Consider the following 16,749-nt stretch of genomic DNA (forward strand, 5'->3'; position numbering starts at 1 on the left):
ACGGCCTCCTCAACCCCCTCTGACTTTGACAAAGCTATCCAGCCCCCGATCGAACTTCTCGCACCGAATCGGCATCTCAACGGTATAGAACGGATTCTTCATGACGTAGTCCGCATACAATTCATATATCCTCTTCATCATAGTATCGACATTCGGTTGCTGGGGCTCAGTGAAGAGCAAGAATTTGACACCGGTCTGTGTTTGGAAACATTGGATGCGGAAGTGTGAGCTTTCGAGGACCTCGATACCGGTTGCGCGGACAGGGAAGATCTGGAGATTCGGTGTGGTGGTAGAGGGAGGCGGCGCGCGGACGGGTGGGACTGGAGAGAGCTGCGCTGTGATGGCGTGCATTCTAGACGCTCATCAGTGGAAGTTTATACGCCCAGAAGATTGCGATTTACCCATGAAAAGATCCAGCGAGCATGAGATAGTCATTGCTGGTGAGCTTGCTCATGCCCGCGTGGAACTCGCGATTGTAGATGAGACCGCCAGACTTGCTGATGACGAACAGCGCGAACACCACCCTACACTATAGTGTTAGCCGACAACCTAGGAACACACTCGGCTTGCTTATTACATCTTGACGATCGGTGCGCAAGGAACAGACTATCGCGACTGTCGGCGGCGTGGTGTTGCGGCTCGCGTTCCGCCCTGTGGGACCCTGGGAGGGGCTAGTTGCACACCGCAGCCAACTACCCACTCACCTTTGACAGCTCACATCGGTGTTTGCTTGGCCATTCACACGGTTGAGGCCCGCTCACTCCTACCACTGTTTCTCCTCAAGACTCCCCACACCACGGCACCCACACCCGCTCAATATTCTCAGCCCGGCCAACGCGGACCGTTGAGCTTCACCAACCCCGCGAATCTCAACTATCCAAACCGCTGCCGGGAGGCCTCGACACACCATCATGTCCAACCAAAGCATTCTTAGAATCACCCGCGAACTCGGCGAGATCCAGCGCGGCTCCGACCTCTCCATAGCCGTTGCCTGCCGCGATATTGACGTGCGCCATGTGCGGGCGCTAATCATAGGCCCACCTGACACCCCCTACGAGTTCGGCTTCTTCGAGTTCGCTGTTAAGTTTGCGCGCGAATACCCTACTAAGGCTCCGAGTGTCACGGCTATAACTACCCATGGTGGGCGTACGCGATTCAATCCCAACATATACGCGGGCGGCAAGGTGTGCCTATCGATTCTTGGGTAAGTGACCTTGAAGCATACGAGGGTGTATGTTCTGTCAAGAGACAACACAAAACGTATCGAATGCCCCTAGGCTGTCTTCAAGTAAAACAAAACACGGCAGCCCTGAAGCATACGAACACGTTTAATTTGTCAAAAGACGAGACAAAACGCATCAGATACCTCCAAGGCTGAGTCTATGCTAACAGAATGCAGTACATGGCGAGGAGAGCGTGGTGAAGAATGGTCGTCTGCCCAGGGCCTCGAGTCTATCCTCATCTCCATCCAGAGCCTTATGTCGAGCAACCCGTACGAAAATGAGCCTGGCTTCGAGGACGCAAATTCGGACTACGACAAGAAGAACCAGGAGGCATACGTAGACAAGATCCGACACGAGTCGCTGCGCATATCCGTCATCGATCGCCTGGAAGAATACCTAGGCATCAATTGGGGGAGGTCTGGCGTAACGGTCTACAACGCGGAGGAGGACTACCAGTCGAGCAGGGACGACGCGCCCTTCGAGCCCTTCAAGGACCTCTGCAAGCGACGCTTCCTATGGTACTACCAATCATATCTAGCTCGCGTGGACGAGGCAGTGAAGAAGAACAAGGATGGGGACCGCTTTGAGAAGATGCCGTTCGAGGGCCCGGGCAACGCGATGGAGGGCACATTCCAGTACACACAGCTCCGCGAGCGCCTGGTCAAGATCTTCGAGACGCTCAACAAGGAAATGGAGGCATGGGCCGCCGAGGGCATGATGGCTGTTAGCAAAGAGATGAGTATTGCCAACAACCTCCAGCGCCAATATGAGCAAATCATCGAGAAGTACAAGAAGCAAGACGCCGTTACTCTGGATCTTGATCTTGTCGATAAGAACCCATTCGTATGGCAGCTTGTCCTGTTCGGGAGACCTATGACGAATCTCGACGGCGGCATGTTCCGGATTATGCTATATATTAGTCCCAAGTTCCCAGAGGTTCTACCGCGTGTTAGATTTGAGGGTAACGTAGCCATCACGCGTGCTTTTTGAGATTTCTCCGCTAACTGATGTCTAGTATGTATCCGCCCGGTTCTTATATGGAGATGCTGTTGTCGAATTACCTCATAACGTATTCCTCAAGACAAGCTGACATTTTGATAGACACCGGTTCTCTACCACCACCGCGTATCGCCCGATGGCATACTCTGCTACGATGCTGCCCGTAAGGACGACATGCGCTCACATATTGAGGCCATCATTGCGGCTATCGAGGAGGAGTCACCTGCATACGACCCACGCACACTCGTCAATCCCGAGGCTGCGAAGCTGTTCTGGGGCACTCCAGACGAAAAGAAGCTCTACAACCGTAAATTGAGGCGATCCGCACAGGATAGCGCTGAGTGAGTGTTATTCGTGGACGCTGCAACGGCATCTGCTAATATTCGTCTAGGAACTGCTTTTAGAGATTGCGAACTTATGATCCCACGGCCGGTCTTCCTCTCGATATGACATTACATGATACCCCAAGCCCGACCTTGCGAGGTGGCTTGCATTATACGGCGTTCGTTCATCAGGGCTATGGGCACAGCATGGGTAACGGCGTTAGTCATGAAATACGAATGATATTTTGTCTCATTGAAGTGATTTCACATGTTCCAGATGTCTACATTGTCTCTGGAACTCATGTTTCTCAATATTTTATGCTGTTGCAGGCTGCAGGCTAGACTTGAACTTGTGAAATTTGTCCCTTGTCTAGTTGGGATTGGGAACGATGCAGAAGTGTACATTACCCTCACATGTTTGATATTTGTATTACCATGTTATTGTAGGATGTAGAGCACCTGTTCATCTTCTCGTACAGGGTACGGCGCTTCTGCACGCGCGAGTATGGCCGTTGAGACCCTGACATGCGGGAACCTTGAAGCTAACCCAAGCCCCCGGAAAGTGTTCCCCCGAGCGCTCTCCGCAAAACAATCCCTGATCGTCGCACCACCAATTGCACTGACACTCCATCCTCCACCATGCCGAACAACTCAGACACTATCCAATCGCTCGGGAAAGTCCTCGTCGTCGGAGGCTGCGGTTTCCTAGGAAGCCACATCGTCAGCTTGATCGTCAAGCGTCACCCCCAGACACAAATCGCCGTGCTCGATCTACGAACCAACTCGAATCGCAATGCCAGCCCGAACGTCTCCTACCACGATGGCGATATCACGGATGCTCCTGCCATGAAGGCTCTGTTCTCGCAGATCAAGCCCGACGCCGTCATCCACACAGCGTCTCCACACTTTGATCTGAAGCCTGAGATTCACGACAAGGTCAATGTTGGTGGTACCAAGGTCCTGCTACAGGCTGCGCAAGAGTCTGGAGTGAAGGGCTTCGTGTACACAAGCTCAGCGAGTGTTATCCTCGACCACGTAAACGATCTCGTCAACGCGGACGAGAGATGGCCGCTTGTTACTGGCGACGACCAGCCTGAGTACTACACAACCACGAAGGTGAGCATACAGTCGCATTTTTATGTCTTAGAAGCTAACGATATACTAGGCATACGCCGAGACGGCCGTCCTCCAAGCCAACCGCCATCCTGAGAACTCCCCAAACTTCCTGACCTGCGCCATCCGTCCCGCTGGCATCTTCGGTGAAGGCGACGTACAACTGCTCCCTAAGATGGTTGGCGCATACCGCAAAGGACAAACCAAGTTCCAAGTCGGTGAGAACACCAACCTTTTCGACTTCACCTACGTCGAGAACGTCGCATACGGCCACGTGCTCGCTGCTATCGCGCTCCTCCATACCCACAAACGCCTCCCCAGCATTCCACTCGACAACGAGCGTGTCGACGGCGAAGCCTTCCTCATCACCAACGGACAACCTGTATACTTCTGGGATTTTGCGCGTGCGGTATGGCACGAGGCGGGCGACCGGACGCCTTTGAGCAGCGTGTGGCATCTCAGTACCGAGTTCATGTGGACGGTTGGAACGATCCTAGAGAACCTCTTTTGGCTCATGGGAAAGAAGCCTAACCTGACTAGGGCTCAGGTTAAGTACAGCAGCATGTCCAAGTATCACAGCATCAACAAGGCGAGACTGCGGTTAGGATATGAACCTCTTGTTACTTTGGATGAGGGTATCAAGAGGGGTGTACAGTATATTTTGGAGCAGGAGAAGAAGGCTGGCGAGAAGAAGGGTCAGTAGACTCATACAAACGTAGGAGCAGAGGCTATCGAAGACGATTTATTCCCATACTGCAGGTGTATAGTGTTTGTAGATAATGTAATTACATGCCCTCGACATATTCAGTGCACATGTTGAAGTAATGAAGCAAGCGCTTTGCTACGATGCTCATAGTTCTCAACTCAGAGAAACTCTCGTAAATACATGCACACTGTCGTGGCCAGATGCAGCTAGAACCTCCCCAAGGCGGGACCCACTCCCGATTAAGTCAACTTCGTCGCGCGCGTAGCTCAGCGACCTCCCCAACCCCACGTTCACCCCACCCGTCACCATGGCGCGCAATCACGAAGTATGTCGCGCCCGCTACTTCCCGAGTCAGCATACGAAGCTCTCGGCCTCTCTCCTGAAACGATCAAAGACCTGATGAATCCCAAGCCTGCGCCCGAACCTACCGAAATCCACGCGCCGAACCTCCTGCAGAGTGACGAAGACAATGCGCGCCCCATGTCGCCCAACGAAACTTCCATAACGCTATACGCCGAACTTCTGCTGCATATACGCACGGTCACGCTTTTTGCATCGCTGCGCACAAATTTCTCCCGGTCGACGGACGCGAAGCTGTCGTCTGATGGCTCTTACATCACTGTCTCTCATGAGGGCCAGTCTGCGTCAATACGTTTTCCTATCAACGTCAAAGGCGGAGGCGACGCTGCGCTTGAACTACCGTCACAGCCTCCCACGAAGGAGTTAACACTCCGTCTTCAGCTGGAAGAAAAGGAAGGAAGCGATCTTCTAGGGACACTGCAACGCGAAGACCGACAGGCCAACATTGTACCATGGGACGGCGCTTCGCTCAACGATGCAAAGGACGTGGAGATAACCTGCAAGGGCTGCGACAGTATCCTTGTAGCGAAAGGAAAGATTCAACAGTGGAGAGACCTGCCTAATGAGAATTGGGCTGAGATGATGGACTTTTGGCATTGCCATAAGCCGGACGAGCATCACTTGCACGATCACACACACGATGATGTTGTCGGTCAGAAGGGTTATGCGGCTGGTAATCGCCTGCAGGCTATGGGAGGTGTAGGTTTCGTTGATCTGGCCAGCTTTCTACTGGCAGAGTCGGATTGCGAAGGCGCACAGGTAAGCTACAACCTTCTTTCAACCGTGTCGTGCGGTTCCTACATCGTCACTTCATGAGGTTGCAACATGTATGGGCGCAAAGAAGGCGAACTCGCCTCATCAGTGGCATTCATCGTCGATACAAGCGCCCTAGATTGATAGGCTCATACACGTACTCTCGGTTCCGGTGTACCCTCTTCCCCAGGTTGATGGGTTGCCGGCGCCATCGAGTCAGCGGCCTGGCGTTTCACTGTCTCTATACCCTCAGACCCTTGGGATTGGCAGGTTTAGCCAAGGCTACATATTACACTGTCACCTACTGTTGTCTAGTGTCACACATGCTGACATGACGCAGCTCTCCTCTTCTCCCGAAGGCACAGATCAAAATCTGATCCAATGCAAACATTGCAACCACACAATCGGCGCCCACGAGTCCTCAACCGACGGCTGGCGAATACGAAAATGGGCCATCAGCATACGATCTGCAAAAATCACACCATCGTCGCCAACTACGCATACAGTCCAAAAATGGATATCAGTCCGCCTCCTCCACCTCATAGAAAACACCGGCCTCCGCAAGTTTCACATCCACACCGCCGCACCACCCGACCAATCCCAAGAAACCCCCATACCCTCCCTCCTCATCTGGGTCTTCACCCCCGACCTCCTCTTCTCCTCTTCCATACCCACGCCCGGCCGTCTCGATCCTACACGCACGATGAAAGTCTTCTACCAGAAACAGACTTGGCAGGCTTTGAAGCCGGGTGAGCCGGAGAGTGCTACCATAGAGGATGTGGAGTTTCCGGCGGGTCTGTATGAAGAGTTGGAGAAGGGGTTGGAGAGAAGTCAGAGGTTGTTGCCGCCGACGGCGAAGAAGTTTCAGGGGTGGGATGTTGGGCTTTTGGAGAGGTTTGAGGTGGTTGAGGCGGGGTTGGGGTGTGTGGGGGAGGAGAGTGAAGCTGATGGGAGTGGGGAGGGGCTGGGGAACGGGTTGGGCGGTGAGATACCGGAGGAGGATGTTGATTAATTTGATCAGACGGATTAATGAGTATACACATATTTATGTCTCTTACAGAAGCTTTACTGTAGCATTCATTCGTGTTCCATCTGCTGTCTAATTTTCGTTCTTTGTTGAAATGCATCATACAAGACTGTCGGTCTCTGAGCGGGTGTATGGGATGACGATTGCTAGCAGGGTGAGAGCAAGCGCCTACCTCACCCGTAGCGCATTCCCATCCGCTCAATCACCGCTGACCTCGCAAGGATAAAACTGGCTTCATCTCCCACGAACTGCGCTTCTCTCTATCCCTCCCTCTCTCTCTCTCTTCCCGCAAGTCAGTCAAGATTCGCATCCACTTCAACCACATCATCCATCCACCAGTATGTCTATAGTCGCCAAGGTTGCTGCGATGCAGCGACATCGTGCCGCCGCCGCCGCCGAGACTCCAGATGATCTTCCGGATGTGAGAGTCACTTCCGAATCATCAACTACCTCAAGGATCGGCCAGTCTACCATGGACACTGGACTCCGACGTCTATGCCAATCCACGCAATCTGTTGGTTTAGACGATCAAGTAGCTACCGGGGTCTCAGAAGAAGAAGAGCCTGACATGCTACGACTCAGCGCCGATCCCGAGAAGCTCGCCATTGCTGAAGACAATGCTGAAAACTCACCTCTCCTCCGTCTGCCAGCTGAGATCCGCAACACCATCTACGACTTGGTTCTCAGCTCTCACCGCGACTTCCACACCTTCGATGTCGCTCGCCAGAAGAGTATGCGGCAGAATGGTGGAAGCGAAATCACTATACAACAGCTCGCTTTGTTGCAAGTCTGCCGCCAACTCTACACGGAAACCAATCTTATCGCCCTCAACTCCACACCCTTCGCCTTCGGCTCTGTCACCGACTTTTCCAAATACATCGCGCAGACACTGCTCCCTCGACAAATCAGCGCTATAGCCGTGCTCAAGTGCCCATTCCGCGAGATCTACTTCCCTGGCTTCGGCGTAAACTCCGCGTTCATCGGGCTCCTTCGTGAGAGTCTGCGTGGGCTGAAGGTGCTGGTACTGTTTGGTGTGAGGAGTAAGGCCGTCGAGGAGGAGGCGATGCGGGTCATAGAGAGGAAGATCGCGAGGGAGATTAAAGAGGGGTGCGAGGAGCTGAAGGTGAAGGTTGAGTTGACGAGGAATGGTTTGAAGTGGCGCAAGGAGGTCGCATCGGTCTATGGCCGTGGAGAGCGGAGTTTGGGCGCAGAGTGATGAGGGTGATTGACTCTCCTTGACCGTCCCTACAAGGATATCAAAAGCTGTGTACGATTAGACATGGATTAGTATTGCGTGCATTCAATCACCACTCAACATGTGCAAACACAAGATCTTCCTTTCCACCAGTTTTATTTATCTATCTATCCTACAGTATCTGATGATCTCTACCGCAGCCTTAAGACTCCGTAAATGGGCAGTCCGCAAAGAAGGAGAAGGGGGGAGATCAAAATCAGTCGCCAGATAAAAGAAGAAGGGGGGAAATGAAAACCCGCGCAAACAAACAAAGATCCTTTGTTTTTTTGTGGAGTTTCTGTTCTGTTCGAGGCGCTATCCCACACCCAGTGTGGGAAAAGAGAGAGTGAAGAGCAAGGCCGTAAATGCATGCGTGCCCGATTATATCTTCTCAATTCCTCCTCTTGTCATAACAGTCGTGAATCGCTGTTCAAAGAAACACCCAGTGTCCAGACGCCGGCTCAATGGAAAATTACTCCTTCTGTTTAAGTACGGGTGTGAAAGACGGCTATACAAGTGCCCGCTAATCGTATACAATGCAGTGCGGGAATTACTGCTGGTTCCCGAAGCCCATAAAGTTCAAATCATCCAACGTAGTGGTGGGCTCAATGTATTGGGGGTCGAACTGGCCTCCAACCTGGTTGAAATCGGGAAAGAAGTTGGCCGTGTGGTTGAACGTCATCTGGCTGGGTGGCGCAGTGTCGAACAACGTGAAGTCCTGGGCGGGGCGACTGAAGCCTTGCATGGTCATGTCCATGTCACCGCCAAAGCCCTCATCCATGTCTGGTGAGTAGAGGGTGATGTCAGGCTGAGCCATGGGTGATAGATGTGGCAGACCGTTCATGTTGTTATTCGTCGCAAATGGCAGCGGCGCGAAGTCGAACGCTGTGCTCATTGGGGTTGGCTGCTGGTAGCCCGTGTTGAAGTTGGCGTTCAGTGCACAGGCGTTGTAGATGTCGTTGTGGTTGATGTGGGTGTCTTCTGGCGTCACAGCATCGTCGAAGGATGTGGGCTCAACGGGCGAATGTCCAGACGAGTATGTGAAGTGAGAGCCATCGGTGGTGATCGAGTCACGACGGAAGTCATCTTGGTAACCGTGGGCACTCATGGCCGGCGTTCCGAAGCCATAGCAGTTAAAGTTCTCGATCATGGGCACTTGAGGCGAAGCAGCGAATGGTGTGATAGGTGTAGTCATGGTCGCCGACATGGGTGTACCGATGAAGGGAGTGAGAGGGGTAGCGGGGCTGTGCTCGCTGCCAGAAGCGCCCTTCTTGCGACCGTTGCTCTTGGAGCGAACATATTCCCAGCCATGAGCCTTCTCCATGTGCTGCTTGCAGTTGGACTCGCGCTTCGAAGCGTACGTGCATGGGTGGTAGAGACACTTGTACTGAGCAGGGGCAGCAGAGTGCTTGTCGTTCATGTGCCTATCACGCTCCTTCTCAGTCGGCCAGCCGAGTTCAAAGTACTTGCAGTTCTTCTCGTCGCACTTCCATGGGCGAGAGTGAGTCTTCTCGTGCTTGGTCAGGTCGCATGGTCGCTTGAACTCCTTCTTGCAGTCACGGCAAGTGTGCATCACGTCTCCGGGTTTCTCGGACTTCCGTCGTCGCGCCATGGATCGGGTTACTTCGTCCTCGTCCATGCTGTCCTCGTCGGCGTCCGACAGACGACGCTTGATCCTGAAGGCGTTCGAGGCATCCACTGACATGGGGATGACGTTACCGTTCTTCTCCCGGACGAGCTCGACAGGACGGCCGTTGTGGCTGATTCCACCGCGGAGGGTGATCTTCTCATCGCTATAGAGTTTTTGATTAGCGCGGGCGAATAAAAAGTCGGCGGCGCGGTCATACCGTGAGTAATCCATCTCGTCCAGATCCTCACCCTTGGTTTCTTTTTCTCTTGTAGCAGCCATGATTGAAGCGTATCGTCTAATCTGTTCCATCAAATCGAGGAAGTAGCCGTCAGTATAAGGGCGGTCGGTTGGTAGTCGCTGGTCTTGTTCGGAGATGTACTGGACGGTCGTAGCCAAGAGTTGGATTGATCGTTGGCAAAAGCGGAAGTACGAGTCCGGGGAAGCCGACAGCTCCTTTAAACCACGAAAAATGCAATAAGCTTCTGCACTTTGAGAAAGACAACGGGTGATTCCACTTACCGGTGCGAGGAAGACGAGGGTCTTCTCGAGGTCACGGAGGTTGCGGATGTTCTTCTCACCTATGCGTCGAGGCACGTCCTTGACGAGGGAGTGGAAGTCCTTGAGAGACTCCTCGGCGAGAATGGGCTTGATGATGTAGTCGTGGATCTGCTTGCACGTGTGCTCGCCGAGCACGTCCTCTTCTGAAAAGGTGAGCGATGAGAAGGACCTGGTGACAGCCGAATGCGTCGAGCTGATAGAAGTGCTAATGGAGTCACGGACGCTCGAGCGCTGGGAGCGAATCTCGTCTTTATATATGTTAGTATGTGGGGCGTTCTCATCCAAGACGGGTGGCTGCAGTGGTTCCTTACCGTATTTCGATCCACTGATGCTGGAACCCAGACCGCTGTCAGAAGCGTGGTCGTGGGGGCTGCGTCCAACTGCAGTAGGCTTTGGGTCAATGTCCATTGGGGTGTGATCCAATGGGGCGCCGTCGAGGACAAAGCTCGGGACAGGAAGAACCTCCGGATCGTTGAGAAGGTCACAGCTGGTGACAGCGCTCTTATGGCCAGCGACCCTCGCTTCGAAGTCTTTGAGCAGGTTGGTGACGCGACGCACGTTAGGGTCCTGGATGGAGTCGTTGACTAGCTCTTCCAGCCGGTCAGTGTTGGTAGGCGAGCGGCGGGGCATGCAGAATCGGTCCACCTCGCAGATGTCGGACGAGATATGGGTTGGCGACGAGAAAGTGCCGCTCTTCCTTAGCTGCATGCCATGGGTGCTCAGAGGGGATGCGGAACCCTTAAGAGGACGGCGGCGGGGATGACGGTTCTGGTCGTGGGGTGCAGACATGTTGAGTATGACTGGTCGTCGTACCGGTTGAAGTGGGAAAGGCGGCCTCAGGTGAGTCACGGACTGCACAGTTCCCCAAGCCCGGCGATCCAAAGAGACCAAGTGTGAGTGGTTATCAGAGCCCAGATCACGTTTTCATTGACCGGGGATAGTGGAACCTTTGCGGCCGCGGAAGCTAGCAGCTGATAGGCTAGGGTGATGATGGTGATGCAGCGAGCGAGGAAAGGGCGCTGAGTCCTTTGGTCTGGTGTCGGAGGAGACGTGCAGGTATATAGGAAGGCGCAGCACGTGGAGTAAGACGGGCGGCGAGCGGCAAAAGAGGCACAAGGGCGGCGGGTCTGCGGTGCAAAAAGAGGACGAGGAGGGAGGCCTGAGGGATTAGGATTTGAAGCAAGAAGAGATCTCGAGCAGCGCGGGCTGGGGGGATAGGTGGTTCAAGAGGGAAGGAACGGGTTGTCGTCGCTTCCTCCAGTAAGTGGAGTTCAACTCCAGGCAGCAGTGCACGGACATCTGACGTTCCGCGCAGTCAGCCCCTGCTCGGATCCTGAATACGAGCTGCATACCATTATTCGCCCATTTGCACAATAGCAGCCATCCGTCTTCTGCGTATCTTTGCCGTGTCTGTTGATGCGGGAGGTGATTGCGAGAGTTATTTCATCCCTCACCGCAATCCTACTGTGGTAAAAGACACTGAACCACGAGAATTGCGCTCCATCCAGCGGTGACAAGACCCTGGCCAGAAACCGGTCAACCCAAGAAGCGCAGGAACGGCTGCTAGTGCACGCGCATCATTGGTGAATGGCGTCAGGCGCCCTATGGGTGGAGGCTTTGAAGGGCGGCAGGGCTGTGCATGGATGAAGCGACTTCGCCATCCTCACCACTTCTGGTGGATCAGCTGCTAAACACAACTAACACGTCGCTACTGATAAACCCGCCGTCCCCGCTCCCTGGAATTGCACATTTGCGCACGCCGTCCTACCCGCTTTTTCCGTCGCTGCGCAATTGCACCGTGTCCTGATGTTCTGGATGTCGGCCCATACGTATGCCGCATCCTTCGATTGGGCGAGTCGCGCAGGACGCCTTTTCACCGGAATCGTGGGGGCCAAAAACACGTCGTCAACCTGCATGTGATTTATAGGGCTGCGCATGCAGGGCGCGGAGATGTTGATATTGAGGGAGTCACACATATAAGACCCATGGCGGGGTACTCCGGGACTAAGTATAGGCTTGTTGGTTGTCTCACACTCTCTACGCAGGTCGCCACCCCAGACGTTGGATGCACCCTCTCTCTCACGACTCGCTGCGGACAAAAGCCGGATATTCAAGCGCGGACATATCTCCCACCGATTACGTCGTAATGACTAGCATTCAAAATGTCTGTTCCTATCGCAAACTACTCCGTCCACCTCAGACTTCACTGCACTTCCTTCCTTTTGCAAAAGCATGCACCGATGACTCAGATCGCTCTACACCCATACTCCGATCTCATGAGCCGCCGGCTTCAAGTTTTCATCCTTCTTTCTTCCAAACTACGACACTGTCACAACTTCACTGCTACGACAGACATCTCCAGAGTCTCCAACGCGACTCTATACCTAGTACAACACACTACCAAATATCACGTGTCTTAAAGTGCTGTCACGCCCCTCTAGCCAAATTTATGCAGCATCCTGGTCGCCGGCATCACGTACCAGTAATAAAAGCTGTTCGCTATCATGATCATTTATGCTAATTCCTCAGCCACCTCCAAGGGAAAGTTTGAACACCTGTCTAGCTACAGAGAATGGTAGAAGTGAAGAAGCTAGAACTTGAAATTACGTGAAGATTTTGATATCTTTCGTTTCTATACTAATGTAGACAGCAGACGGCATCGCATCCACTCAGTTCCTTGCATGTATAAGGTGTTCACGACACGATTCTAGTAGGTCGGTACGGTAATCCAGATGCCAACCCCACTGGCGCGCAGAGATTTGCCTAACCAGTATCTCCAAATCCAACAACCTCGTTCCTTCATCAAAGGTGTTCCACCTGCGCAAGGCCATACTCCTACAAACTTCCCTCACAACCCAGCCCTTTCCATTCCAATCTTTGAATTCGCCTCGCCGTGCTCTTTCAACCTCTTCAGTGCGCGGCTGTGACATCTTTCGGTTTGTAGTGTATGCATCTTCATAATCTCTCTTGCGCATCAGAAAATTGTTTATGTTGAATCCAAACTGCTCCATCGTAAAGTCTGCAATGTATTCCGCTCCGGTTTGGGTTCTGATATTGAAGACGCTGTGGCGAACAAATGGATCTGGCTGTTCCCCTTCCAAATGATGGACAACGTAAGGCTTAACTTGAACGGCGAGCCAAGTTATCGTCGCTCCTATTTCTTTAAACACAGGCTCGAGATAGATAAGAAAGAGTTGAATGCTTAAGTCGCAGTGGTTGTACTTGTTGCGCGCTAGCCGGTCTAAAAGGGATACGTCAGGAGGATGGGCATGAGGACCAATGCCATATATTAACCTTCGATTGCTATCTCGAACTGGGACTTCGGTAATGATGAAAGGTCTGCTCCATCCTGTTGGCACCCAAAGGACGTGGTAAACAGAAGGTCTGCGCTCGTACTCCAGTACTAGATTGAATATGTGCCAATATAGCAAGAGTATCGACCGAATGCGATAGTATTCGTCCAGTGCTTGGCATGTCCACGGTAGTGTAGTTATGAAGTTCGTTGCCGTTGGAAAGTGTTGTAGAGATGTTGGAGGTGCGTGATGTTCTGCCAACAAGGGGGGCTTTGGGGTCGCTGGAGGTGTGGGAGGTTCTGTTGGCTCTGATGGTGTCACGCTGTCCCGACGGGGGCAGGAGAAGGTGGGAGATGGAGGAGGTGTCGTCTCTGATGATATTACGCTGTCCTGGCGACGACGAGGGAAACTGACCGTTGGAGGAACCTTGCGTGTGGAGTTATCATCCAACATCGGAAGGGGCGAAATGGACATGATGAGTCCTCGGGCTGTGATGACTGTGAATCTGCTGATACAAAAGAGGAGACGATCTAACGCAGTTTATATACCGCGTAGGTTTCGAATACCACAGTGGGATATGATGGGCTTCTGTGGATTGTCCTGTGGATTTTCTATGTCGAGCCACGGCACCGTGCAATCGCCCAATACGCTCTTTTCACTGTCAAATCCAACACTGCATCTGAGTACAGGAAAAAATCTACCTAGATGTAGAGCGAAAAGCCTTTTCGCTGTATTCTCGGGCACACACCGTCCATCCTGTGGTCCCGCGATCACGCTTCGCAAAGGTGTTACCAACTCGAATAGCTCGCTTAAAGGCACTACCAGCCATTTGAACTAGACGAATTCGGTATTCTCCATACCGCAGGTCTTTGGCTGGTGGTCGCTCTATACTCCGCCGTAGTAATCATGAGATTTCTCGGAGATTAGATCGCGCCGCAGTACGTCTGGGCCGTGATACGTGGGCCAGAGACAGGTAGAGATCTTGACACGCATATCGGCTGATGCTTTACGTTAGTTCTGGTATATGTAGCGTCGAGTCCAATCCATAATTACGCGTACCATGGTAGTGCGATGGATGCTGTTACCTTTCCCCACGATCCTATCGGTGCGCGACAGACCTCCGCCAACGCTGTTGCAACTACATCCCAGCACCATGTTCGGCCAACTACCTAGGTATCCTCCAAACCAAGCAAAAGCTCAATTTCGCGTGTGGATGACAACATGCAGATAAACCGCGGGACGCGGCTCCTGAAACCTCCATTATGGATTTCGCGTACAACATTGCTTCGGGCAAAGAATCGCGGTTTTCGCCAAAAACCAACGTCGAAGCCATGACCGCGAAAGAGGGGAGCTATTATGGGAACATGCAGGTTTCCCGCGCGCAGTGGATCAGGAGAACCACCATGTGACATCAGCGTGCTCCGCGTTAAGCGACTCGACCCTGAATGTACTAGCGCCCAAACTCTGGGAACAGCCAACGCCAATGAGACGCCGGGCAGTATAGTTCCGTTTCATGAGCCCCGTCGAGCTCAAACCCCTCGCGATGCCGTTGCCGCCGTCGTCGTTCTGACTGTTCAACCCTCTCTCTTTCCGAGGCGAGTCTTTGTCGCTCTCGTCTTTCTTGTCGCTCTCTCTCGCTGCTTATCCTTAGGTCTCTCGCGGCCGTTACAATCTCTCTATAGGTCCACGCTGGTTCGTGCCTACACGCTCACTCCCCTCGCGGTCACATCGCGTTATCGCGCATTCGAAGCGTTCGCAAACGAGGTTTTCCGGTCGATTATTTGAGTTTTCTTGCAAGATGTTGGGTTTTCACAGAAGAACGAGGTCTTTAATACCGGTTAAGGATTTGGGCAAATATGACAAGGTTGCTATGGTTGAGGAAGAGGAGGAGCGGGATGTAGAGGAAGAGATGGAGAGTCACAACGCGCCAGACGGTGCCGATAAGTCGCGGCGGACGCAATTGATGCTGGTGTACCTCATCTTCCTTGCTGAAGCGTAAGTTCTACTATACATCTCATATGAGATGACCCGTTTCGTCCGGCTTGTGTTGATATTGGTGTAGCATCATGGCATCAAGTCTCCAGCCACAGCTCCAAATGCTCCTCTCGTCCTCCGACTACTGCGGCACCCTCTCCTCGTCATACCTCCGAAGCATACTCGACTGCGCATACGCATTTGGTGGAACAACGGGTCTATTCTGGGGATACCTCGCCGACCGCATGGGAAGACGGCGCGTTACGCTCATCGGACTCTGGAGCATGTTTGCATGCTGCCTGAGCATGGGATTCGCGACCAGCCTTGTTAGCTGCACAATCTTCCGCTTCGTCGCTGGCATGGTCAGCTCGGCGATCGTATGCACAACCCTGACCATGATTGGAGACTTGAGCACATCGGCAGAGGAGAGGGCCAAGAACGTCGCCCGGCTACCTACCATTTCTCTGGGTGGCTCCATGGGCCCTATCATGCAACTCATGGTATCGGAGAGCCTGCAAGCATACAATATGGTTTGGCAAGACTACCCAACCCTGGGCTCTGAGCTGGCCTGCGGAGCCGTACTGTTCGGCATCGCGCTCACGGCGAGCATCTGCCTCAAGGAAACGCTTCCCCACCACAACGACCGCTCAGCAGACTCCGTCGACATGGACTGCGAAAAGGCCGCTTTCCTCCGCCGTGACTCAGAAGACACCAACGTCACTCTCGTCGACTTCGCTCGCCCGGATCCCATTACCATCTCGCAGTTCCTCCAGGCCCCTTCCCTTATGGTCCTCCTCTCTTCCTTCTGCCTTCTCTCGCTCCACGCCTCGACTTTTGACGTCGTCCTCCCCCACCTCGGCCACAGCAGCACAGACCAGGGCGGCATGGGCATCTCCTGCGAATGGCTCAGCATCGTCGTCCTCTGCGTCCGCGGCATGGCCGGCATGGTACTCTTTTACGCCATCCCGTACGCAACCGAGAAATACGGCCTCGTCAAGCTCTACCGTTCCGTCTCCGCCATGCTCCCCGCAACCTACGTCCTCACCCCCATCCTCGCCATCGTAGTCACCTGCTCCGGTCTCGAGCCCGTCATCTCCACCTTCTCTATCTTCGCCCAACACCTCCTCACCGGCGGCGCAAACGTCGTCGTCTCCCTCCTCGTCCTCAACACCACACCCGATGCCTTCTCCGCCGGCACCGTCGTCGGCATGATGCAAGTCGCCAGTCTGTTCAAGGCTTTCGCCGTTGCTGTTAGTGGAACAAGCTACTATTTCAGCGACGATCTCAGCGTACAAACAACAAACTTCGCGCTCTGGACTTGCCTCGCGCTCTTCGGCATCGTTGGCGCGGGTCTCGCGTGGTTCGTCCGCGAGAGACCGAGCGTTGAGAAGGATTTCCCCAGCGAGGTTCTCTGCTGGGAGACTTGCTTCGATGCTGATGCTGAGAAGCAGTTTAGTCTGGAGGATGTCCAGGAGGTTTGATTGATACCATCGATATCATATCATCATCTATCCGTTGTATGTCTTGATGTACCAATAGCGCGTCGACATTGCGTG

General features: G+C 53.4%; 7 protein-coding genes across 7 annotated transcripts; 5 read left to right on the forward strand and 2 right to left on the reverse strand.

The window, feature by feature from the left end:
* Positions 1 to 9: 9 nt before the first annotated feature.
* Positions 10 to 738, reverse strand: J4E84_006187 (uncharacterized protein; the record flags this gene model as incomplete). Its single annotated transcript, XM_049388778.1, has 3 exons — positions 10 to 352; positions 402 to 524; positions 719 to 738. 3 exons carry the CDS (start codon positions 736 to 738, stop codon positions 10 to 12), a joined length of 486 nt encoding a protein of 161 aa, XP_049243677.1.
* Positions 739 to 911: 173 nt separating this feature from the next.
* On the forward strand, positions 912 to 2,567 carry J4E84_006188 (uncharacterized protein; the record flags this gene model as incomplete). The annotated part of the gene is made up of 3 exons (XM_049388779.1): positions 912 to 1,204; positions 1,400 to 2,189; positions 2,325 to 2,567. The coding sequence occupies 3 exons, from the start codon at positions 912 to 914 to the stop codon at positions 2,565 to 2,567; spliced, it is 1,326 nt and encodes a 441-aa protein (XP_049243678.1).
* Positions 2,568 to 3,184: 617 nt separating this feature from the next.
* J4E84_006189 (uncharacterized protein) lies at positions 3,185 to 4,361 on the forward strand (the record flags this gene model as incomplete). The annotated part of the gene is made up of 2 exons (XM_049388780.1): positions 3,185 to 3,661; positions 3,711 to 4,361. 2 exons carry the CDS (start codon positions 3,185 to 3,187, stop codon positions 4,359 to 4,361), a joined length of 1,128 nt encoding a protein of 375 aa, XP_049243679.1.
* Positions 4,362 to 4,691: 330 nt separating this feature from the next.
* J4E84_006190 (uncharacterized protein) lies at positions 4,692 to 6,489 on the forward strand (the record flags this gene model as incomplete). The annotated part of the gene is made up of 2 exons (XM_049388781.1): positions 4,692 to 5,483; positions 5,818 to 6,489. The coding sequence occupies 2 exons, from the start codon at positions 4,692 to 4,694 to the stop codon at positions 6,487 to 6,489; spliced, it is 1,464 nt and encodes a 487-aa protein (XP_049243680.1).
* Positions 6,490 to 6,844: 355 nt separating this feature from the next.
* Positions 6,845 to 7,720, forward strand: J4E84_006191 (uncharacterized protein; the record flags this gene model as incomplete). The annotated part of the gene is made up of 2 exons (XM_049388782.1): positions 6,845 to 6,853; positions 6,878 to 7,720. The coding sequence occupies 2 exons, from the start codon at positions 6,845 to 6,847 to the stop codon at positions 7,718 to 7,720; spliced, it is 852 nt and encodes a 283-aa protein (XP_049243681.1).
* A 568-nt stretch (positions 7,721 to 8,288) lies between these two features.
* On the reverse strand, positions 8,289 to 10,715 carry J4E84_006192 (uncharacterized protein; the record flags this gene model as incomplete). The annotated part of the gene is made up of 2 exons (XM_049388783.1): positions 8,289 to 9,531; positions 9,586 to 10,715. 2 exons carry the CDS (start codon positions 10,713 to 10,715, stop codon positions 8,289 to 8,291), a joined length of 2,373 nt encoding a protein of 790 aa, XP_049243682.1.
* A 4,374-nt stretch (positions 10,716 to 15,089) lies between these two features.
* J4E84_006193 (uncharacterized protein) lies at positions 15,090 to 16,674 on the forward strand (the record flags this gene model as incomplete). The annotated part of the gene is made up of 2 exons (XM_049388784.1): positions 15,090 to 15,214; positions 15,282 to 16,674. The coding sequence occupies 2 exons, from the start codon at positions 15,090 to 15,092 to the stop codon at positions 16,672 to 16,674; spliced, it is 1,518 nt and encodes a 505-aa protein (XP_049243683.1).
* Positions 16,675 to 16,749: the final 75 nt, after the last annotated feature.

The sequence above is a fragment of the Alternaria hordeiaustralica genome, assembly GCF_023758085.1.
Source record: "Alternaria hordeiaustralica strain BMP 2776 chromosome Unknown scaffold_11, whole genome shotgun sequence".
NCBI classification, from domain to species: Eukaryota; Fungi; Ascomycota; class Dothideomycetes; order Pleosporales; family Pleosporaceae; genus Alternaria; species Alternaria hordeiaustralica.